At 31.5% G+C, this 25,299-nt stretch overlaps 1 protein-coding gene across 2 annotated transcripts in view; it reads right to left on the minus strand.

Moving 5' to 3' along the window:
* The window catches only part of SIFR (SIFamide receptor), a 51,450-nt gene extending 27,711 nt beyond the window's left edge, over positions 1–23,739 (minus strand). The window contains exon 1 of one of the 2 annotated variants that reach the window (XM_089179490.1): positions 21,629–23,739. In XM_089179490.1, the coding sequence (XP_089035616.1) occupies positions 21,629–22,247 (619 nt within the window). In that variant the 5' untranslated portion in view covers positions 22,248–23,739. The remainder of the gene's footprint in view (positions 1–21,628) is intronic. The other variant, XM_015332799.2, reaches the window with a different exon arrangement.
* Positions 23,740–25,299: the final 1,560 nt, after the last annotated feature.

Consider the following 25,299-nt stretch of genomic DNA (forward strand, 5'->3'; position numbering starts at 1 on the left):
TAAACAGCGTGATCTGTAACTGGTAGTACAAGCGAAAAATGGGTGATTTAACATAAAAAAATACATCGAAAGTATAGAATAAATATTTTCGTTTAAGGATCTGTATTCGAGAAAATCAACTTTGAATTTTCGCAAAGTATACGCGCACTTGATCATGTCTCGTTATAACGGACCTACGAACTTTTCGGAAATACCCTACGGAATCCATTTTTGAATCACTTTTAATCGAATTAAAAAATAAATAAAGATAAATGGAGAAGATGATTAAAATTAAAAAACAATTATAATACATTTTGGTGTTGGAACAATAGAAGTAAATTGAAAATTTCTTCTCTCTCTCACTGTCTCTTTCTCTTTCTCTTTTTCTCTTTTTTGTTCATGTTAATATCTCTGAAAATTATTTGCTAAGAAAGAAAGATATAACACAATGGGCACGTTATCGTTTAAAACTCAACTCGATTCGTTCGTCGTGCGATTATTTTACTTAAGTAAAATGTGTTGAACGTCGTTGAAAAAGTAATAGAGGAATAAACTGGAAAAGCTGGCTGATGGGTTTGCGTTTGCGTTTGAAAAGCTTCGAAACAGGAAAGTAAGAAAGGATGTGGAAGTAGACAGTAGGATGAGAAAGAAAATGAAAAAAGATGTAGTAGGGGGTAGTTGAGGATGGAAAGGGTTGTGCCAGCTGTGCCTCATTAATGTCGTCGACGTTTTTCCTACGAAGAAACACGGAAGAAGAAAAAGAAAAAAAGAAGAAGAAGAAGAAGAAGAAGAAGTGGAAATCAAAGTGGCGAATGAAGGGATGAGGAATGGACAAAATTCTTCGAATTCAATTAATTGTGAGATTTGAAAGAGTTTAAAGAAAGAAATAAAACGAGAAAGAAAGAGAATAAACTATAATCAACTCTTTTTTTTATAGCACAGGTAGAAGTAATTTTGTTGTTGTTGTTGTTGTTTTTGCATTAAACGCTAAGAAAAAAAAATAAAGAAATAAAAAAGTGAGGCGCGAGGGTAAGAAGTAATTTCCAAAAAAAGGGTGGTGATCATTATTATGCGTAAACTATCCAAGTGAAATTCAATTACGATAAGTAAACCTGACAAAAGTAGCAGATTTATCAGCAGTCTTCTATGTAAACAATTTTTTGCAGAAAAAAAACAAATTATAATATAAAAAAAAAAATAATAATAATGGGTAACACGTTTTTTCGATTTTACACGAACACCAATCTTTTTTTAAATATGTCGTACTTTTTTTTAGAGTATATTATATATTTTGGGTGAAAAATGCAATTCTGAAATCACGAAAATTAGTTAAAAAAAAATACTAAGAAACTTATTTCAATGCTTGTGTATATAGTATTGTTTTTTTTTTAAATCTTTTTTATGTTTTTTTTTTTTGTTTCATTTAAGTCAAACCTTTAGAAGGATATTTTGAGTAACATAAATTAAAATAAATTTCAGTCGAGAATAGACGTTTTTTTCTATAGACATATATACAACAGTTTTTCTTTTTTTTTCTATCTTGGAAAACGGAAGAAATTGAATTTTTAATACAGGTATATATAATTCATGAACTTTTAACAGCATGGAAGAGTTTCTAGTGTTTTTCAGAAGACGTAGAAATGAAGAGCAATCGAAACTTGAATAGGAGGAGGAGGAGGAGGAGGAGGAGGAGGAGGAGGAGGAGGAGGCTAGTTGTTATTGAAACTCTAAAAATTTATGAGCCGTGAATTTCAAACGAGATCGATAACAATTTTCAAACTTTTTTTTCCTTTTTATTTCTTTAAATAGCATGCGTAATGTTTTCTCTTATCGTCGATTCACAATTACAAATAATTATTATTATCATTATTAATATAATAATATTTATTATGTAATATGATATATATTTACAGAATAGAATCAATCAGTGAATCTTTTTTAATTATTTGTCAAAAAAAAAAAAAAATCAATAAACGTTGAAATTCAGAAAGAAGAAAAAAAAACGAAGAAGAAGGGACAATGTAGGGGTAGTGAGGAGGGGGTGGAAGAGGAGGAAGAAATAGATCTATCGTTTATTCGAAAACGATCGAACTAATTGGAAGTAGTTTGCGAAGTTTGCTATCGTTAGTCGATTTAATTATCGAAATCGATATCGCTTCTTGCATATTCGACACAGCAGATTCAATGTGAGTTTGGGTGAGAAAGGGTGTGGTAAAGGGGTAGAAAGATTGGGAGTGGGCTGAAGTAGGGTGGGACAAGAGAACAGCCAACACAGCCAACAGTCGATAGCAGAAATCGATTGGTAAATTATCGTTGGACCATGAATGGGAGCCTTAATGTGAGTTAAGTGCCGACCTTCGTTCGTAAACGTTTCCCCCTAACACAGCATCAGTGACAAGCTTATTATAATGTTCGTACTTATGCGTGTCTCTATACGTTCTATCGATTATAATGAAAAAAGATAAAGAAAAAATAATTATGCAATCAGATGGAAAAGGACGATGATACTATTGGGTTGTTCAGAAAATAATTTCATTTTTCTTTTATGCATTTAATTTTCACTTAGAGATTAAACCTAGGCCTTTCAAGTGGACGCAAACAGTTGCATTTGATAAATTAAACCTCTCACCGATCTTACGTGTTGTCCAGTTATTTGCCGAGTATGTGTTAGAGAAAAAAAAACCAAAAATTACTTTTCGAACAATCCAATATTTGTGATGATTCGTTGCATCAAGTAATATTTATATAAAAAATGTTGGTATTAATGATGAGAAAGCAGTTGTTCTTCTTCTTCCTCCGAGGGAATCAAACGTTGGTGCTTCTGTTCTAGATTTTCTTTCTCTCTCTTTCTTTTTAACCTGAAGAAAAGAGGAGGAGGAGAAGGAGGAGTAGGGGGGTTGAGTTCGGTGGCAGAGAACAGACCAACCGATGTAGGGCAACCCCGGCGGCTTTACCTATCTACCTACCTACCTACCTACCTAAACCTCCCAGTTAGTGGTGGTAGACGTTCAGATTACGCGCGCGCCTGCGTCGAGTCATTCTTCGAGGGCACTGCCCCGGTTTCGAATACCTTCAAGGTCTCCTACCTACCTACCTACACCTACACACTCATTCTCCTAACAGCTTTTCTCCTAACAGGACCACGATTCTTGCACCACAATCCAAACCCTTTCGAATAGAGAATATCCGTTTGTCGATTCTCACCTATGTGCTTTTCACCCTTTCACTCTATTCTCAAAATTATTATTATTATTACTATTGTTACTTTTTGTATAATATATATATATATATATATATATATATTTTTTTTTTTTTTAATAATATTATCAATTCCTTAGGATTTGAATTTTTTGTGATCTATCTTGATTAAAAAAACAGGTTGCTTTGATTCCAAGGGGTATTCAATCCATTTATTTATTATTTATTATTTATTATTTGTTTATCTGCATATCAGTAATGGTGGTTGAAAATGAATGATTATGTAAATGATCGAAATAGAAAAAAAAGAAACAATTCGTCATCAGAGTTGGAATATAAACATTACGTTTGTATGAACGATTAGTTTCTGAGGGTGAAGGGTTAATTTATTTTCTTTTTTTTTTTTTTTTTGGTTTATTGATGTAACATAACGAAATTTTATGACTATAGGGTGTGTTAGGTGAAATCATTCGAGTATGGGTGATGGTTATTTTAATAATCGATTAAAAACAATATTTTTCTTCAACAATTTTCTCACGAGTTTATTTTCGAATCGATTTATTATTATAATCGTTGGATCAAATCAAAATTTTTCAAAAGATCTTTTCAAAAAAAAGGTTTTTTCTCTCTTTTTTTTTCTGTTTCTTATCTCGAAAAAAAAATATAAAGCATAGAAGAGTGTTAGAAGCTGAAAACTTTGTTTCCCTTCTCATCCCAACATGAATCTTTCTGTTGGCTTTTAATTAAATCGAAAAGCAACGTAACCTACGAATCTTCTAACTTTTCTCAACTTGCTTTTCAATTTGAATTTATACTGTGTTTAAAAGGTAAAAGAGAAAAAAGAATCTAGACTCGAGTTTTCAATAATATCTTGAAATAATAAAAAACGAACCCTTCATTTTCCAAAAGTTTAAATCATAGCTTATCAACACTTATATATATATATATATAATTATGCATTTGGAAACATTTCAAATGAATTTTAAATGTAGAATAAAATTCGATTAAGCCACCTGTTATTTAAATCATCATAGGAACGAAAAGGTAATAGTCTCATTCGTTGGAATATTAACGAAATTATCAATTAAACTTTTTGAACAAACAAATATAACTAGAAAAAGAGAGATAGAAAGAGATATATAAAGAGGTGTCGGTACGATTCCAGATAAGAATTTCCTAGATTCGGCCCTGACTCAGATTGTGGTGAACGATTCGACGATAAGTTCTCTTCGCGGTATATAAATTCCGTAAATTCACGCAGCCATCTCCCTCACGAGTTCGAGGATATGACCTAGAGTCCTGTTGGTGGAGGAGGAGGAGGAGGAGGTAGGTTTTGCAGGTGTCCGTGTTTCTATCCGTTTATACATATACCTATATATATAATATACACATATATTATATAGATATATATCGGAGTGGGGGGTTGAGGATAGTGGAGGAGGAGGAGAAACGGATTATACGAGGGAGGTAGTGACCTAGTACAAGTGGCCGAGATGCATGACCCGAATACCGACACGGTACAGGTGTGGTGTGTGTCCCACTGGCCTCTACCCTCTTCGAGAATACCCCAAGCGCAACTTGCCTTATCCAACAGTGTGTCTGTGTCTGTGTCTGTCTTTTGTGTATGTGCATTTGCTGTTGCTGTTCGTACTGTACTTCTCCCTTAGAAAGAGCTATGAGATCCCAAGGGGATGCAATGCCCGGAAATACCATCGATCTTACGATATTGCCATCGAGTTCTTCTTCCTTATCTGTCAAGAGAGAGAGAGAGAGAGAGAGAGAGAGAGAGAGAAAAAAAAGAGGAAAAAAAAATAGAAAATAAGTACAAGACCCCGAACACATACACAGAAACTTCAAACAGTTGTATCGTCGTTGTAATTTATCTTCTATTACTGAACTGACCGTTGTTGGTTTGGTTTGGTTTGGTGTTTGGGGTCTGGGGTTTGAGGTTTGGTTTTAGTTTAGAGTCGTTTGAAAAGACTACAAACTTTTTCTAATATATCTCGATAACTTTCTTCTTTTCCTTGTTATTCTATTCCTTTAAGTTTAATCCAAACGTTTGTAGATTTAATGACGAAGAAACGAGAACTAGGTAAACGTTGGTTGAGTTCGATTTTTTTCCAAGTCGAGACTGACTGACTGACTGACTGACTGACTAACTGACTAACTGACTTGACTTGACTTGACTGACCACTTTCCGTCACGAAAATTTACGCGAATTATTCACACGCGAAAAAATACTTTCAATTAAAAACTTTGGTTTTTCAGTTCTTTTTTTTTCTTGCAAACAGTCAAGAATCATTGATTTAAATTAAAGGTAAAAATCGTACGAATTAAGGTAAATAGGATTTTCGTAAATGTTGTTCTTGAAAGTTGTCGCGTACAGATCGAAACATCTCAGTTTATTTTTTCTTTCATACGAGAAAGTTTTTTTTTTTAATTATCTAAAGAAAAGGATAAAAGATTTAGGGAATCGATGTATCGTATCTCGATAATCGAGAGAATTTCATCTAGCCTATGTCGTGTACTGGTTGTTGGTTCCCATTGTCACCGGTTACAGGAGAATAGATTTACTTTCGTCCTTGACCAAGTGCTTCGAGCATTCGACGACTACAATTGAGCTAGCAACACCAATACCAAATCGAATCTTCCTATAAATGCGTTTGGCAATGTCACTGGTACATAGGCAGACCTTCTGCGGTCTCTTCTTCTCTCTCTCTCATTCTCTTCCTATAGCTCAGCTACACTCGACAATGCTGGAATTGATTCTGGGGAAAATCAAGTCCATCCGATTAACTCTATAAGCCAGTAAACGTGAACAGAGGTTTGCAGATCCTGTAAGTGATCGTGGTAATGCGAATTAGCGATCTCGAGGTCGTGGACGGCGATGCATTAGGACCACATCAGCATCAGCATCAACTAACACCGATAACCAATTCTTCGATTTTACCGGGTGAAAAATTACAACAAGTTTTTTTATTTTGATAAAAAGTCTTGGTTATGTTAAAAGTAAGATAATAATTGAGGAAGGATGGATAAATTTAGGAATAGATTTGAGTTTTAAGGATGCGTTGAAAAAGACAGCAATTAATAATTTGTAAATACATAGAAACAGTAGGAATGTCTGCTTAAGATCTATACGAGCAACGGACCATACAGATTTCCGACTGTCTGACCTAAATACGTAATTATCTTTCGCGAGGCGCGACCTTGGACGGGTCAAGTCCGAACTGGGCCATATCTCTGCCTGCCTGCCTGCCTGCCAGTTTTCTCCTTCGTACATCAACTTACCTGTCCACCCATTTCTACCCACCTCAGCCCCATTTTCTCTTATCCCATTGCTAAAACCTTTCAAGTAGCTTATCATTTCTCATGAGTGGAGACTCTTGAAGAAACTAAGCTAAGAATTGTATACAACTAGGAAGTGTCATTTGCAGAACTTTAACAGTATATTCCTCCTTTTTGTTTTTAATCAAAAAACTACTTTCTCTGTGTCTGTCTGTTTCTCATTGGTGGTGTCATTTTAAATTATTTAACTATATTTATCTCTTCAAATTTGTTGGATAGATAAAAAGGGTCTGATATAAATATATATCATATTGAACCCCCGATTGTATCAGTTTGATGTTACCATTTCGTTTGAACATCATACGGGGTAGTATCAAAGGGGTAGTAGCATGATCAGAGGGATGTCCGATGTGTCGTTTGACGATCGAAAACGTTATAGGTCGGCAGGGGCTATGTGGTGACCCGTAGTTTTCAGGTAAACTCGTTCTCGGTTCTCGGTTCCACCCCTCTATCGTCTATAACTACCACCACCAGTACCCACCCACCACCACCAGTACTACCACCACTACTATTACTACTACCATGACACCACCAATACTACCACTTGGATCCCATCAACTGGGACGCTGACCCAGTTATTTTACCTGTAGACGCAACGCTAACACCAAGTCTGCCGACACGAATGTCGTTTTATCGACGCATCACCATCCCCCTATTTAAAATCATAGTTTTGTTATATCATAGCACGCAAATTCCTTTACCTACGTCCCCCCTCCAAAATAAAAAATCATGAAAAATTAATAGATTATAGATAAGGGCTCGACAAAGTAGAAATTTCAATTATTTTCCTGTTTTTTTTTTTTACAAATTATTTATGTAAAATATAATATAATAATTAATTATATTTTATCGTGATATTGTTTATATATTTTCAATCAAAACTTACTTAAGTTCGTACACCGGTTTGATGAGTTATATTACTCGTCGAACAAATTTTTAATAAGGAAAAGGGGAAGGGGAAGAAAAAAGGAATTCATTTTGACAAAAGTAACGTTTTCAAATTTCCTCGTTAAAAAAACACACACACACAAATAAAAATATAGTTAATTGATGTAACTATTGGTTAAACTTGAAGACAATAATCGTTCTATTTTCGTTTAGTTTGATTTTCATCGATATTATTTATCGATATCTATATCCAGTTTGTTATTTAATTGTTATTCGATAATATCGATGATAGAGAACTCAGAGAAAGAGAACAATATCTCGTAGAATGATACAGGGAGTTTAATATGTACGTGCTTTGAAGTTCGATCAGGACCACCAGTTGATCCAAATATCCTCGCGAAAATTTTACGTAATTGAGGTAGAGATATATACACATACGCACACACACACACATATATATACGAAACATTGTATACGAACTACCACTAATATTCCTCTATCGATTTAGGATGTTTCAAATTTCATTCTAATTAATTATGACAATAATAATAGAACTTCTATGTATCCAAAAACATATTTGCTTAAGTATGAACATATTAATATTATGCATTAGAAAATAAATGATTTGAAATTTATGGCAAAATAAATATTATTTATTATTATATTATATTATAATATAATATTATTTATTATATATATATTATTATATTCTAATTTAATAATATAATTTATTATTATAAATTATTATTATTCAAATAAATAATTTTGTTTTGAAATATTTTTACCATAGTTATTCTAACAACTATGTGATGGTGGTGATATGTAAAAATATCAATGATAGAAAATTATAGTTTCATTTATATTTCTTCATCTTTTTTTCTTTTATTTATTTAGAAAAAAAAATAATTCTCTTTCACGTACGACCTTCGATTATTACCAAAAAAAAAAAATTACTCGTTATATGCAATTGGTAAAAATGCATTCTCTCGATGATATTCGTTCGATGGTGGTGGTGATAGTAACAGGGGAAGGGGGTGGGATGGTATAACCCTGTTCATCGCGTAGATTGCAGGAAACGCCAGGAAGGGGTTTGCCGTATATATGTGTATGTATATGTGTGCACCAACTCAGGGGTTGAACTCGAAGGGGGGGGGGGAATCGGTAGGAGTGTGATCGGCCGATGTAGGTCAGCCGAGAGTATTGGCCCCCATTTTGCCTTGACACCAATACAGGTTGTATGGATCTTCGTGTCGGTATGGAAAGGGGTGCACAGGGTGCAGGGTGTAAGGTGCAGGCAAGTAGAGAGGGAGGGAGGAGGAGGAGGAGGGTGGTGCTTGCTGGGGTCGAGTTACCGATGCGCGCCTACTCTCTTCAAATTCTATGAGCCGAATATACGCAAGTACGGTTATAACTGGATTGGAGCACGTTTCGTAGATAAACGTTGATCGGTTGATTCCTATCTAATGTGATGATATAACTCAACTTATTATATTTTTGTTTATGTCAGACACATCGTTAGAACAATATATATATATATAATAATTCATATATTTATAGAAATTTGTTGGATAAATAAAATGATCCGAAGTATCATTATTTAAACGATTGTACCTTGGTTTGATGTTAACTTTACGTTTCAACATTATATTATACATAATGTTATAATATTATATACATATATTATTAATTAATAATAATAAAATAATAATATATATATATATATATATATATATATATATATATATATATATATATATATATATATATAATAATTTAATTATTACTATATTATATATATAATTAATTAATAATTATAATATATAATATAAATTTAATAAAATTTATATATTATATATTATAATAAATGTAATATATAATTAATTAAATATTAAATATAATATATTATTTAAAAATAGGGGTAGTAGTAAAAATAAATATCAGGGAATAAAATAAAAAGAAATATCAGGGTTAATGCGATTATATTATTATTATTATTAATTGGCATTAGGAACTCGCAAGTTCATTGCCGCAAATATCAAACCTCACCATTGTTTCCGTCCTGGTTAATGCGATTGAGAACAAAAATATGTTTAAAAAACATATGTGTTTTTTTTGGGGAAGTATTAGTTGAAGGAAAGTTTAATAAAATTTCTATACCAAGTTTCTATCTTTTTCTTCTTCTTCTTCTTCTTCTTCTTCTTTTCTTTAACTTTCATATTTTTTCTTTTTTTTTTTTTTTGTTAACATGTAGGTACATCTCATCGAATACCACTGACCCACATCGGATCATTTCGCTCGAGAAGATCCCATCGAGTCGAGTTTATTCTGTCATATATCTCGCGCCTTTGTACAACACGAATTCATACATTTTTTAACGATCCCACGTTACATATGTTTTTTTTTTCAGGCCGAATTATGTCAAGGTTAGGGAGTAGTGAGTGCAGGGCGCGCGATACTTTTGAAATTTTTAAAGGGAAAGACCGAGAAAACTAAGAGAGAGAGAGAAAGGAAGAAACGAAGTAGAGAAAAAAGAAGAATCTTCAAGCATAGAGAAGGCAAATCGCGTACTAACTATACTAACTATTTCGCTCAGCAAATGAAAAGAGGTAATTTGGACTTTTGCGTTTAAAAAAAAAAAAAAAAGAATATTCTTCACGTGTCTCCTTCTTCTACTTTACCGAAACAGATAGAGAGAAAGAGAGAGAGAGAGAGTCTAAGGCTCAAAGAATTTTCAAGGACGAGATCGCAGGGAAACCTCATATACCGAAAGATAAACATAACAAAACAAAACAAAAAAACACAAGGAAAGAAAGAAAAAGTAGAGAAGAGTTGAGTAAAGTAGAGTTTTTAAAGTATACAAAGATGAATGAAAAAGAAAAAATCAATTATAAATACCGATATTAACACTTTAATGGACGCTCATACAAAATGTGTGTGATAGCTGGAACATTGGCCGTTAATTTATTTATAACTTTATATATATATATATATTTATTATTTTATATAAAATTAAATTTGTTGTTTTTTGTTTTATGTATATTAATTTTCTCGTGAATGATAATAAAGTCTTTTTTTAAAATTAATTCTTGAAAAATATTACCGGGCCCCTGACGACGTTTGACTGAGCACACGTGCGCCCATTAAAGTGTTAAAAGCAATATTTATCAGAATCCACGAATAATTCTTCAAAATTAATTGTTTTTTTTTTATAAACATTAACAAATAATCTCTAAATCTAAGTAATATTTTTGTTTATGTTTTGTTATACTTATAAATAATCTTTTCTTTTTATTTATCATATTTTATACCAATCAATCGTATCTTTCACGGTTATGTTGCATTTTACAAAAAAAAAGAAAAAAATCAAAGTAAAATTCCTAATGTAAATGTGAGAGGAAGATTAATGGTTGTGTGTGTATGTGTGTAGTAACAATAATCGTGTCGAGGCACAAAGCAACAGATTGCAATAAATTGTAATCGTTCGTTGTACGGGTATTCTTTCAGTAAAAAGAAAAAGAAAAAGAAAAAGAAAAAGAAAAAGAAAAAAAAGGAAAAAGAGTAAAAGAAAAAAAAATTGTTTTAATCTCGAGCCGAGTGCAATTGCAGTTGAATCATAAAAAGGGGTGGTGGTGGTGGTGGAGGAGGAGGAGGAGAAGGAAGTAGTAGGACACACACAAGACATCGCACAAAAGCGCATTTATATTTTCTCACAAAGTTTTTTAGCCTCGCGAACGACCACTTGCATTGTCTAATATACAGAGAAAAATAAAAAAAATAATAATAAAAAAACAAGAAATAAAACAGAAAGAAAAACGGTAACTTCAATTAATTCGCGTACGACGATGACGATGATGACGATGACGACGATGATGAATAAGTAACAACCGACAACGACAACGACACAACTAACACACACCCACACACGTTTGCATTCATGATTACAAGAAGATAGTAACAGTTGTGTATACACGTTGAGATGGATCCGACTTACACCTGAGACAATAATAATTTCAACAACTGTTCTCTCATACGTTTCTCATAAAACACGTAAACGGTTTACATTATTTTTTCTATTCGTAAAAAAAAAAACTGAATATGAATTTTCATTAGATAGTGTTGTTATCAGATGGTATATACATATATTCGGTTGGTAACTAAATGATTGCGGATTTTAAATAAGAATGAAAATTCCAAATTTTGGCTTAACACGTTCTCTGTCAAGCCCTTTTTACCTGACTTGTCACCCAGGCCATTTAATTTTGCTTTAATAAAATTAACCATTACATTTAATTATTAATTATTGTAAATATAACAATTAAATAAACTTATGTGTTTTATTCTATACTGCATTTTGTATAATGCGTCAATATTTTAATAGAAATATTTTTGTACATAATAAAATTTGTTATAAACATATATTTTCAGTGTATTAAATAAATATGTCTAATGTTAAGTGTACCATCGGTGGTACACGTGGCATGGAACGTGTTAAAAATATAAATTTATTCATATAGGTACTGTTCATTTTTGTTGATGACCTTTTGCCAGTATCATAATGCCACGTTCATCAAATTTTTGATATTTGCTATAAAAAAAAAAAAACTGAATTAGATGTAAAACAAAATCCTGTAATGACTTAGTTGCCAACCTAATATATATTAAAACGATACTAATACGATATCTCTGTATCTATCTCTCTCTTTTTCGTCTGATTGATTTTTTCGCATAAATGATTTACATGTTACCCATAACACACGATAATTCGACTCACAAACATGAACCTATCTATGTCGATTGCATATACATGATTGTCATATGTTTTTGACAATGCAGCGAGTTTATAATAGAGAGATAAATTGATAAGAAAATATCAGAATTAATACAGGTAAAAGATAGAATATGAGGATTAAATAGATAGATGTGTGTGTTTGTCTAAATTTTCCACTAATTTAAATTATAATTTTCGATCGTGATAATACAAAATCATTGACGATGTAATATTTCTCGTTAAAATTTGAATGAACAAATTATAAACACTTGGGGGTTGGTTCGATGTAACATAATGTCGTGAAAACTTTTTCCAAGATAGATAAATAGATATATGTGATGAATATAATTGTATAGGTTTGAATTCGTACAGGTTTAGAGACATGATTACATCTAGTTGGAAAGAGACCTAACCCATATTGATTGTTCCGGTAATAGGAAATCTATTCGATTACTGTTTCACATGTACACATACATATATATTTATATATTGGAAGATGATTATATATCGGGTTGCATTGGGTGGTGGTGGTGGTGGTGGTGTTGGCATCAGGTGAACGACCACATTACTTGCCTCGTGATCGAAATGAAAAGCAATGGATACATTTCTCTCTCTCTCTTTCTCTCTCTCTCTCTCTTTCATTATAACCTACTTGAACACGAACACAACAAATTCTATTTATCCATCGATATATTTTTCTTTTTGTGTATTTCGTTTACTATTCGTTAAATTTAAATAATGAAATTGTTGAAGTACCGTTGTCCGATCAATAACAAATTTGATCACTGAAAACGAATCCTCCCCCTTTCTTTTGATTTTTATTTTATATTTAAAATGTATACCACTAACAGTTATATTAAGATCATTGAAATTATATAAAAAAAAAAAAGAAAAAAGTAGGAAAATAACAATAAAGGAATGATAATGGCAGGTTAAAGTTTTTAACCTTGTCCGATAATTTGTTAAGTTCTTACTTAATGTATTAAGAACACTGGGAAGGTTAACAATGAGAAACTAAAATCGACAAAGGAAAAGTATGAAAAGAGAGTGCATTAAAGAAAGAATGAGAAAGAGAAAGAGAGAGAAGGAAATCCTTACTGCAATTCGACGTATCCTTCGAAAGAGGAATATTATTCTCTTCTCTTCATGACAGTTTTCGAAGTATAATGGCATAAAGATAAGGTGTAATACTAAAGATATTATATTCTCAAATTAACTTGAAATCCCTTTTAATTGTAATCTCTATGTTGACAAGTCCGTTTACTACTACTACTTAAACTTATTCTGCAATTAGTATCATCAATTTTGTTATTTGCTTTTTACTTCTTCTTCTTCTTCTTCTTCTTCTTCTTGGTTTTTTTTTTAATTTTTTTCTTTTTAAATTAATTAAGAAAATAATTTTTCATTTTTCTATTCTGCTTAATATTTCTTCAAATATTTTCACGTAGCATGTGTGGTTGCAATCAAATACTAGAAAATACATTAAATTATAATAAAAGGGAAATATTAATAATAATAATAATGTTACCATAAAGAATCTTTTAGAAAGGAATTTAATAAACGTGCTTGATGCATAGTCAAACATCTTTTAACGAAAAACAAATAAAAAAGGGGTTAAAAATTAAAGAGGACGTATCGAAAAGAAAAAATAATTTTCATCAAAGTCACACAAGAAATGTATTATACATTTTTTATTTTTTTTTATTTCGAAGGAGGATGATAAACGAAAATAAACAAAAGGAAAATTATAAAGAAAAGGGGCGTGGTATAGATAAAATAAAATACAATAAGGGTGGGGTCGGAATAATTATAAGCAAAAATAAAACAGAATAAAGAAAATAGAAAAAGACGAAAGAAGGAAGGAAGGAAGGAAGGAAGGGAAAAAGGGAAAAAAGGGAGTCCCTGAAAATGTTGGAACGTGCTCTCGCTCGAGTCCCAGTTTCCGAGGAGAGATTCTCTCGTAACACGGGGTTTGTGTTGCAGGTGGAGGGTGAAGGAGGCGGTCACCTCAGGTCGTTGACCTGGTGCAGCCAGCACACTCGATACACCCTCACCCATACCCACACCCACACCCATACCCATACCCACACCCACACCCTCACCCCTTTTGCTATGTCCCGCGTGGCTGCTGTGTGCAAGAGAGGGTACTTTCCTCTCCACCCACCAGACTCACCTCCTCCTCTTCCTCTATCTTTCTATTCTACACGTGCATCTATAGATATACACACATTCACCCACGCATGCATGCATGTATGCATGTACAACCACAAACTGTTACCAACACATATACACATTGCACCCGATGCATTTGCACCTACGCAAGAAGAAATACTATACCAAGCAATGACCTAGCCCTCATACACACACACACACACACACACAGACATTGGTTGTAACTACTATCATTCTCAACACCCTTTTTCAATTTAACCACCTATTTCCCTTATCCCCCTCACCTTCCTTCCTTCCTCCCTATCTGTTATATAATCGTCCCGGCCTATTTGTTTTCTTGCTAACAACTTTCAACGATTAAAATATTAATCCGTATTAACATTATATGTATATTATATTAATATACTTTCGATATTAACACATTCGCAACCGCTGACGTGAATTCACGTCATTTTAAATTTGAAAAATTTAATATAAATAAATTTGTATACTATATTTAAATAATTATATTTTATTATTTAAATATAAATTTAAACAATATTCATAATTTTTGCCGGTACTCAGTATTAAATAAGGAAAACATATGCCAGTCGCGAATGTGTTAACATTCAATTGCAACTCTACGATCACACATTTGCATTGTTGCATTATTTTATTTGTTGTTTGTTAGTTAAAATAAATTTGTGTTCATATTTTATTGTTAACTAACTTTATCTTAGGATCTTGCTTGACTTGGTTTATTATTCACCATAAAGGTTTTCATCCCCTCCGTTTCATTCGTTTCACTTCAGATTAGAGTTTATCTTCTTTAAAGAAGATTGCAGTGTTAGAAAATAGATACATTGTTTTAAATCAATTTATCAGTTGTATTAAGGTGCAAAAACAAAGTCATCTTGTTTGAAACTCTTCTCAAAATCTGTTTTACATCGATCCACTTGATGATCCTTTTTAAAAGATAGGAACGGTGTGTGTGTGTGTATTAAGTTCAGTGATTAATATCTTCTTTTGGAAATTTAAAGGATATTGTACAATTTTGAAATGAAATGTACGAGTAAAAAAGGAAAAGAAAAGAATAGGAAAGAAGGAAGGAAGAAATAAAGAAAAGTCTCATCGAAAAAGGAAAGAACTAGCGAGGCCAACTAGGATGTTTAAGGGCCGCCGCCCAGAAAGAAAATGCGATGTCGAGGCCATTTCGAGAAGTAGGAAAAGGAAAAGATTAAGGTCACTACAATCAAAGTCGATTAAAAAAGGTGCTCTCTCTCTAATTAATATCACATATAAGTGTATGAATGTATGTATGTATAGATAAATGAAATTTTTTTTAAACAGGAGAAAGAAGTGGAGGGTTTGGAAGACTTGAGAAAATTCTGCAAAACAAATTTTGGTCTATCTGTTGGTTGATAATGAAAGAATTCTTTGAGAAAAATTTTCCCTTCAAATTTTCCTTCCCTATGGGGTTTTAAGATAATTGTTTATAGAGGTATTAAACGAGATTAAAATGTCATAGGAAATAAATTAGCTTAGGAAAAGTATGTTAATGTATGGATCGAAATTTGTTAGAGAAAAAATTTAAAGTATTTCGAATGATCCATAAAATTTCATTAAAACCAAGAAGGAAGAATTGAAAAAGGTTCGAAACGAATGACGCCCACCATCTCGTGAAGCCCCTTTCCCTTCCCTTCCTGGCCCCTCACCTTTCACGATGATCGACTATGAAGCCAGTAATTCGATTTTGACGTGTTGTTAGTTCAGAATCTCAAGATCGCTGCCAATTTACATTTCAAAGCGTACGTACAAGAAGCAAAGAGCTTCATTGATGTTGTTGTTGTTGTTGTTGGTTGTGTTGTCTACTACGTATTTGAACTATGAGTATGTGTGTGTGTGTGTGTTAAACGTTCCTATGACCTATACGTTTAACACAAATACGTAATATACATGTATTAGAGATACCTAAATGCATATAGGAGGAACTTTACAAAATGCTGCATGCCTCTTCTTCCTTTGTAACTTAGATGGAAGAGGATGGTGGTTTAGAACCTTGGGTATTAGTTTTCAAGCTCCTTTGATAGGGGGGTTTGATCCTAGGTTGATGGTTAGGTAAAGGAAACCTATCATTGTTGTTTTAGTTGATACTATTACTATTATTATTATTATTATTATTATTATTATTATTATTATTATTATTATTATTATTATTATTATTATTATTATTATTATTATTATTATTACAGTATAAAGCATGGTTTGCTCGTATTTCCAATTATATATTGAAAAAGAATGGACACGGTATTATTTAGTCGTCGTTTAGTTTCTAATCGAAGTATGGTGAATTGAAAACGACGATCCCACCCATTCCCCCTTTGACCCCTCGAACGAATAGTCGTAGACAGAAAGAGAGAGAGAGAGAGAGAGAGAGAGAGAAAGAGGAGTAAATAAATGAAACTACAGCACGCCTAGAATCGATTTGCTTTAGGTGGAACGAAGGTAGGACTACTAGTAGTAGTAATAGTAGTAGTAGTAGTTTTACCGTAACAAACGGTGTCACGCTTCTTTCGTTACGTTTCACGATTAACCTGTCACTTTAAAGCGAAGAACCACACATCGCAATTGACGTAACACGAACTTAATTTTTAGCCTTGTTTTTTCTTTTTCTTTTTTTTTCTTCTTTTTCTTTTTGTTCTTTATCGCTTCACCACGTCGAATTACGGCTGCCTTCATTTTATTTATTCGTTCGATTGCAATTGACTTTTATCAAATAATATATCAACTTGTACGTTTCGCAATTGTAACAAGACTCGCGTGTTAATTAATTTTTTTTTTTTTTTTACGTACTTATGTTATAATCGATTACAAAAAAAGAAACAAAAACCAAACAGTTAGCCTAAGAGAGTAAAATAAAGTTTTGTTGCTTGTGTTATGCGGAAAACAAGAAGATGAAGAATAAAATCAAATCGATTAAAATCAAATTAAAATAAAACAATGAATGATAGAAAATAAATAAATAAATAAAGGAAAAAAACGCGTTAGAAATATTATCTAAGGATTATTGCATGCATGCATGGCAATGTATGGCATTGCCATGCAGTACCAACATTCCGATTTATATGAACGATCCCAATATTCCCATATTATAAAGAGAACTCACGTTTATCGTTCAACGATAAAAAATTAAGGAAAATATTTTCATCTATCCGCTGCTCCTCCTCCGTCCCTCCCCCTCCCCTCCCACCCGTCTCTTATTTCATTGGCAAAAAAAAGATATGAGGATTATTCACCCAAAAGAAATTCCTGATGATATAAATAGTCGTATATTTAATAAACAAAATTAAAAATACAATTATGATTGTTTAGACGTTTATTTATATTGACAATTAAAAAAAAGGAAAAGAAAAAGAAATAAAAAATAAAAAAAAAATGAATATGGAAGTTTAATAATAGGTCAGAATCGTACGTCGAATTGTTTGATGAATGAGATGACATAAATGATGAATAACCGGTAGAATTTAGCCTCGCCAATGAGTGTGTGTGTGTGTATGTGTGTGTACATGGCTTCGTAAATATTCTCTTATGAAACTATTTTTTTGCTATTTTTTTTTTTTTTTTTTTATTTCAATAATACCCAGAGACACAACACAGACCACTTGAGTAAAAATGCACATGCAGCAGTGTTTTCTCTCTCATAACACGTATTTACCAAGTCGTCAATATTAACACTAGTATTTGTCCATTTTTTATTTCTTTGTCTCTTAATTGAAAGGAAAATACTTGTTTATAACGTTTCACGGACAACAAATAAAAAAAAAAATGAATGAATATGAAGAAACATTGATATATATATATATTTACAACGAACAAGACAAATCTTTTGTATGGTTAAATCTTAACCCTTTGAGTGTTGAATACTTTTAACTAAAATGTTTTGTAAGAACGAAATAATTTATTATTAAACTAGATTTTAATAATAAATTATATTTAATAAATAATGTTTTTGTTTAGGAATATTATTTAATTTAATTATACTAAACATTATACACTATTTTACATTATTATTAAAAAACAAGGATATAAGTCAAAAGATAATGTTAGTAATTTTTATCAAACGCATATGTGTGTCTATAGCACTCTAAGGGTTAAGAAACAAATATTTTATTAGAGAGATTGGAAAAACATAATAATTATATACAATTGTTATTTATTAATATATAATATATAATATACAATATATAATATATAATATATAATTCGTTATTTATAATATTAATAATATATAATACAATCGTCATTTATAATATTATACTATATAATATAATTAATATATTATAATATTATTTTTATACATATTATATATTAATTATATAATCGTCATTTTTTTATAATATTATAATATTTAATATAATTAATATATTATAATTTTATTTTTATATATGGTATATTTATTAATTTAATATATATATTATATATTAATTATACAATCGTCATTTATAATATTATAATATATAATATAATTAATATACTATAATATTATTTTTATATATTATATATTTAATAATTTAATTAATTATTATGTATTTATTCATTTAATATATATATTAATTATATAATCGTTCTTTTAAACCCACAAATATTTAAAATAAAGATAATCGAAATAGCAAAATAAGACAGACAGAAAGTTTCCGAGTGTAGAAAGTATGATAAAAATGTGCGTATGGGGGGAGGTAAGGGGGAAAGAGTTAGGAATTTTATTCGAGTAATATTAGTAGTAGTATTATGTGAAATAAATCGAAACATTTTATGCATTAACGTATTGGTAGAAATATTATATTTTCGTATCTGTTTGAAAGATAAGATCAGAAAATAAAGATAAGGAAAAAATTGTGGAATCAAACGACTCGTTTTTGATCAGAGTACAAATAATTTCGTTAATCGATTTTGGCAAATACAATTTTCTTATTTTTTTTTCCTTTTTTTTTTTCAAATTCCATCGAGTCTATGTGTTTTAGTCAAAAGAGAAAAAATTTGTTGATGATAGTTCATCGTACGAGGCGTATTAAACGAAGAAAAATGTAGTTTGGTATGAGATGATACTCTGCGTGACACTGCGTGAACCTGAGTTAACCTGACGAACCACGATCGCTAACCACGTGGATGAGGGATGGGTGGGTAATAAAATGAGAATCACCAGGAAATGGAAGTACGTCATAAAAATGTTTCGTGTCTTCATATTGGTACTTCGGTGACAAAAAAGAAACCGTTCCTATCTTCCTATATTAAAACTTTGTCTTTAACAAAATGAATTACTTGTAACTATGTAAATAATTGAGAAATACACAACGTCAAATGTATATGAATAATTTAAAATAACGTATTTATTTAAATAAATAAAAAATATCGTAAATGATTTTTCGATGTAAAAAGGTTCGTTTAAATAAAAAATAAAATCGATATTTCGTTTATTCGATTTAAAAAAAATATTTTCTATCATTTTTATTATTATTATTATTATTATTATTATTATTATTATTATTATTATTATTATTATTATTATAATTAATGTTATATTAAATATTTGAACAACAACCTCTTTGTAATATATATTTGTACACTGTGTACCTAAAATAATATGTCAAATTTTTGATGATATTGACGTAGAAATAAAGAATGACGTTAATGATTAATATAAATGATAACGATGAATAATAATAATAATTATTATTATTATTATGATAATACAGAGAATATTATACGATACAAGAAAAGAGAGATAGAGGACTATTAAATAAAAAAGAAAATATATGTAGGATATATTTATACCCGTATATCGTGTTTGTAATAAAAAAATCATTTTCACGGTGTCCTTGGTTGAAAAATGGGACACGGGAAAGTGCATATATTCTTCCTCAACGATTTTCTTTCCCTCTCAGGGATTCGGGGGTAGTACTTACCCCATATCACGAATTTATCTTAACACTTTCCCCTACAAGCCCCATTTTTGACTATCAAATTATTGATTATTTTTAAAAAGCTCGGGCTAGTATTAGGATCGTTCGGGTATTTGGTAATAAAATATATAAAAACTATTTTCATATTCAAAATATATTATTTTATATATAAAATTTTATTATATATTACATTATATATTTAATTATATTATATATATATATATATATATATATATATATATATATATATATATAAAATATTATATATTAATATTTTATATATAAAATAATATATAAATAAAATATATAATTAATAAATATATAATCATACATTATATATAATTATATACAAAATATATAAAATAAATTAAACTAAAACACCTTTTTTCTATTACCGTTGTTTCCATGTTTGTTCTGATTTAATTATTAATTTAATGAAGACATAAAAAAAAATGTTAGAAAAATTGTAAAGATTCGATTATTAATTAATTAACATTAAAAAACAAAATTTAATTGAAATTGATAAAAACCTTGTGCAAGAAAATATTGTAATAATAATTTGAATGGTTCCGCGAATATCGTGCTGCAGGGCGTCACGGAAGAATCGATTTCGAAGTACCAAGGGATCCCCTCCAAAGCTACGTGCACCCTTCACACCCCTGCCCTCAACAACTCGTCAGAGAGAGAGAGAGAGAGAGAGAGAGAGAACGAGAAACCGTCGACAAAATGATAGGGAGGACCACTATGCAATTTAAAAGTGCACAACGGTTTGTTTGGCCAACGTATCACACACACGATCGTTGCACTTCAAAGAACGTCCTTTTCCCTTTTCCTTTCCCTTTCCGTGAAAAATACTTTAAACGATTGAACGAGATTCTTTTTGCGAAAGGAAAAAGAAAAATAAAAAGAAAAAAAATGAACTCTCGTAGTACTTTGGTACGAAACAGGAAATATACTCCAACACTTTTGTAATAAATTTTTCGTTGGGGTTTCCTGTTCTACGTTATTATAATATAAATCTTAGAAGGAAGTAGTAAGTAGCTTCCTGTGCTAGAGCAACGTTCTCCAAGTTCTTTTTTTCTTTTTTTTTTCTTTTTATCCTTGGCAAAGTTAAACGACCCTTTGGAACGCCTTTGGAACGTTGAGAAGTTATGCGAGACGAGATAGAACGATTCACGTATTATATATAGGTGTACGTGTAGATGTATTATATATCGTTGCGTGAAATAGTTGGAGAAGGGTCAAAAATCAAAGTTGCTTTTTTCCTTCTATATGTATGTATGTGTGTCTATATATATATAAAATAAAAAATATAGAAAGTTGTTGAAGTACTTACGGACAAAAATGTTGCTCATCAAAGTGGCTGGTAAACAAAATACGATGACCAAGACATCGGCTACTGCGAGATTGACGATAAAGAAATTGGTAACGGTCCTCATCCTTGGTGATCGGTAAACGACCGCTATGACAAAACTGTTGCCAATTAGGCCAACGACAAATACTAAAACGTATGCTACGCAATAAACAGCAGACATGGCCATGCTGTGCCTGTAAAGTCGATCAGGTAATTGTTCGATCGTCGTTGAAATATTCGGTGTTTTACTAGCGTTGAATAATCCAGTTTGTTCATCTATCATAGATGTGGGATCAACAACACCCCTAGGATTAGTCGTAATAGCCTCGACCAACAAATTCAAATAATCACCAAGATCATTTTTGATCTGTTGAAATGTATTACTACTACTACTACTACTACCAGCACCACCACCTATACTTGGTGATGAGGTAGCTATCGTAGTTGGTAACATGTTATCGTTGTTACTTCTACGACGAGTATCAACGTCGAACTCTTCTGAGTCCGGTAAACGCAGGGACGCCATCTCCATCAGCGGAGAGGGTGGTTGCAGCATCGATGGAAATTTTAACGTTGAACGTCGAAATTGTATCTCGACCATTAGATCCTTCACACACCAATTTTTTTTATCTGTTTCTATTTTTTTTTTATTTTTTTTAAATTTCTTCTATAAGAATATTCTCTTATCTTAGGGAAAATTTCTTGTTTTAAACACCCCCTTAAAAATGTTATAGTTTTTTTCTTTTTTTTTTTTTCCTTTAGTTCTAACAGTTTTTCTTCCTCATCGAGAAACGCATCTCTCTCTCTCGTGTGGTCGACGACCTCGTTTCACCTCGTGTCGCCCACACAATTTATTCGAAACGACGTTCTCTATTTCTTTTATTTTATTTTTTATTTTTTATTATTTTACTACGAGAGAGAGAGAGAGAGAGAGAGAGAGCGTGTGAGTTTTACAACTTTTCTTCTTCACCCACCACCCACTCTCTATGTTTTCTCTTTCGATCAATTTTTCTTTTTCCTCTTGCGAGAAAAAGATGAAGATGAACAAAACAAACAAACAAAACAAAACAAAACGAAACAAATGTAGAAGACAATCTTCTTTATCTTCCTTTTTTTTTGTTTTCTTTTTTCGTTTTTAGGATAATCAATCGTCAAATTGCACTCACAGGACGATTAGCAAAAACGTATATATCATTCTGAACAATTAGAATGAAAAAGAAAAAACCCGATGATATATCAGCTATTAGATAATATAGGATCACTTGTTCTTGATCATATCCAATTTATTAGTCCGTGACATTCGATTTGGTTTGTACGCGAGTTCGACGACTCCCCTTCTTCGCAAAGTTTTTAACTCGCACGTGTGCAACGATGTTCTCCAATCCAAACTTCAAAAAATCTATTTTCTATTCTTCAATTTCATATATATTTGTTCGATTAATTAAACAAGTTTACATTATAAGACAATCTCAAACGTTTAATACTACATTCAAATCTTTTATGAAAAACCAGAAGAAGAAAAAAAAAGTATAAATAATTAAGAAAAAGTAGAAAGACAAATAAATTATATCTGGTAAGTGGGCAAAAATAAAGTAAAAGATTATTATATTACAATTAAAAAAAAGAAAATTAAAAAAAAAAAAAACAATAAAACTTGTTTAAATGAAAAATTATTGAAAATAGATATTATGCACGAATAGAAAAGATGAGGGGGGGTGGTTAGGGGGGGGGGAAGATTCGTAACAGATCCAATCGAAGAATTGATATTGTCTTTTATCTTCTTCTTCGTCTTCTTTTTCTTCTTATTTTGATTCTTGTTGTTTTTGTTGTTGTTGTTGTTGTTGTCGTGTTACGAATGAGGATTAAAAAAAAAGATTAGAAAAATAAATTTTCCAGTCGCGGTGTCGCGGTTGGGTTGCTTTGATGCTGTACAGAGACAGAGACAGAGACAGAGAGATATATATACCTATATATATCAAAAGCAACTGATAGATAGTTAATGAGGTTTCTTTAAAAGGCGACCGCGAACTGCCGCGAGATGCACCCGTAGCTGCGAGCTGGTGTCTGCCTGCCTGCCTGCCTGTCTGCTTGTCTGCCTGCTTGCCGAAACTTTGAACAGTGCGCAAGCGTTGTTTCAAGAGGCGGCACATGCAAGCCGCATGCGATCTACCTACTACTACTACTACTACTACTACTACTATTACTATTACTACTACTACTACTACTACTAGTATTACTCTTTTCTCTTGACACATCATAGTAATCTTTGGCCCAAACTATATCGCCAACTGAAGACAAATTTCTAATACACAAAAATACACACACACACACGCACACGCACACATACACATATACATTTTTCCACACATGTTTCAATCTTTTCGTCTTTATCTATAGGTTTTTAAATGTCTCTTTATACGTTCGTGTGTGTGTGTGTGTAATATCTATATATATTATATTTATGGATCTGTAGAGTTAAGAGAGAAGAAGGTGGGATGAGGGTGGGGAGAATTCACGTTCCTCTTCTCTTCTTTCCTCTTCCGCTAATAACCAACCACCTTCCTTCCCCCTCCACTACTCTTTCCCCACTACATTCTTTTTTTTTTTTTTATCAAAATGCTAATTCTATTTTGTCTTTCTATGTTTTTTCTTTTTTTTTTAAACCTATTACTGTTTCATGACCGTCACCAATCAACCATCTATTTATTCCTGACACCATTTCTAAATATTTTTATTATATAATATTTTTTAAAAGAAAAAATAGAATAATAAATTAAGGAGGAATAGTAAATAATGTCGATGTTAATCGTAGTGTTTTATTTAACTTGAAGAATTAATTTTCTTCTTTTTTTTTCTTTCTACTCCCCGTAACACAATTTACCTGTTCTATGGTACACCTACTACCTTCCCCCTCACCCCACCTCACATCCATACAGTTTGTCTATTTTTATTTTAAGCTTGTACTCCATTTTGTAGCTACTTCCTCTTCGTTTGTTCGTTCGTTCGTTCGTTGGATGGTTGAACGGTGCTATAGATTACGGTACTTTCGATGTAATGGTATTATCTATTTACCATGTGTCTATGCAACCACACGTTTGTTTAATTCCTACACCATGACCGAGTGAACAGAGGAGTTTTTTTTCTCTTACATCTGGAAAGGGTGGAGGGGACCAACCAGTGTTCGTTGGAAATCTATAAATGTTAGGGTTAATGGTATGCAAGAGGGACTATTACATCAAATGTGTGTGTTAAACTATAAGTAGAGTATGTATTAACCCTTTCGTTACTACAGGCCACTATAGTGGCCCGTAGTAAAATGCCATCACGTATTTTATATACGACGAACATATGTAGTTATAGCACATCAAATATCTCATTATGGACGTGCAATTGTAGTGTTTTGTTTGTTTCAATTGAAAACTGTTACTATCAGCAACAAAATTACTTAAAAATAAAGTACAGTTTCGATGCTGCACGTATTAGCAGCCCGTACGTAAGGGTTAGGTAGCGAAAGGGTTAATAAAAATAAAAAGATTATAATTGATCGATTCGACAATAAAATCAATTCGAACGTTTATAATTAATAAGAATAATAAAGAAAAAGAAAAATTAGAAATTTATTGGAGAGGGAGGAGGGATAATGAAGTTAAAGA

Source organism: Polistes dominula, unplaced genomic scaffold (genome assembly GCF_049000335.1).
Source record: "Polistes dominula isolate Pdom_NZ unplaced genomic scaffold, Pdom_raw_medaka contig_27, whole genome shotgun sequence".
Lineage (NCBI taxonomy): Eukaryota > Metazoa > Arthropoda > Insecta > Hymenoptera > Vespidae > Polistes > Polistes dominula.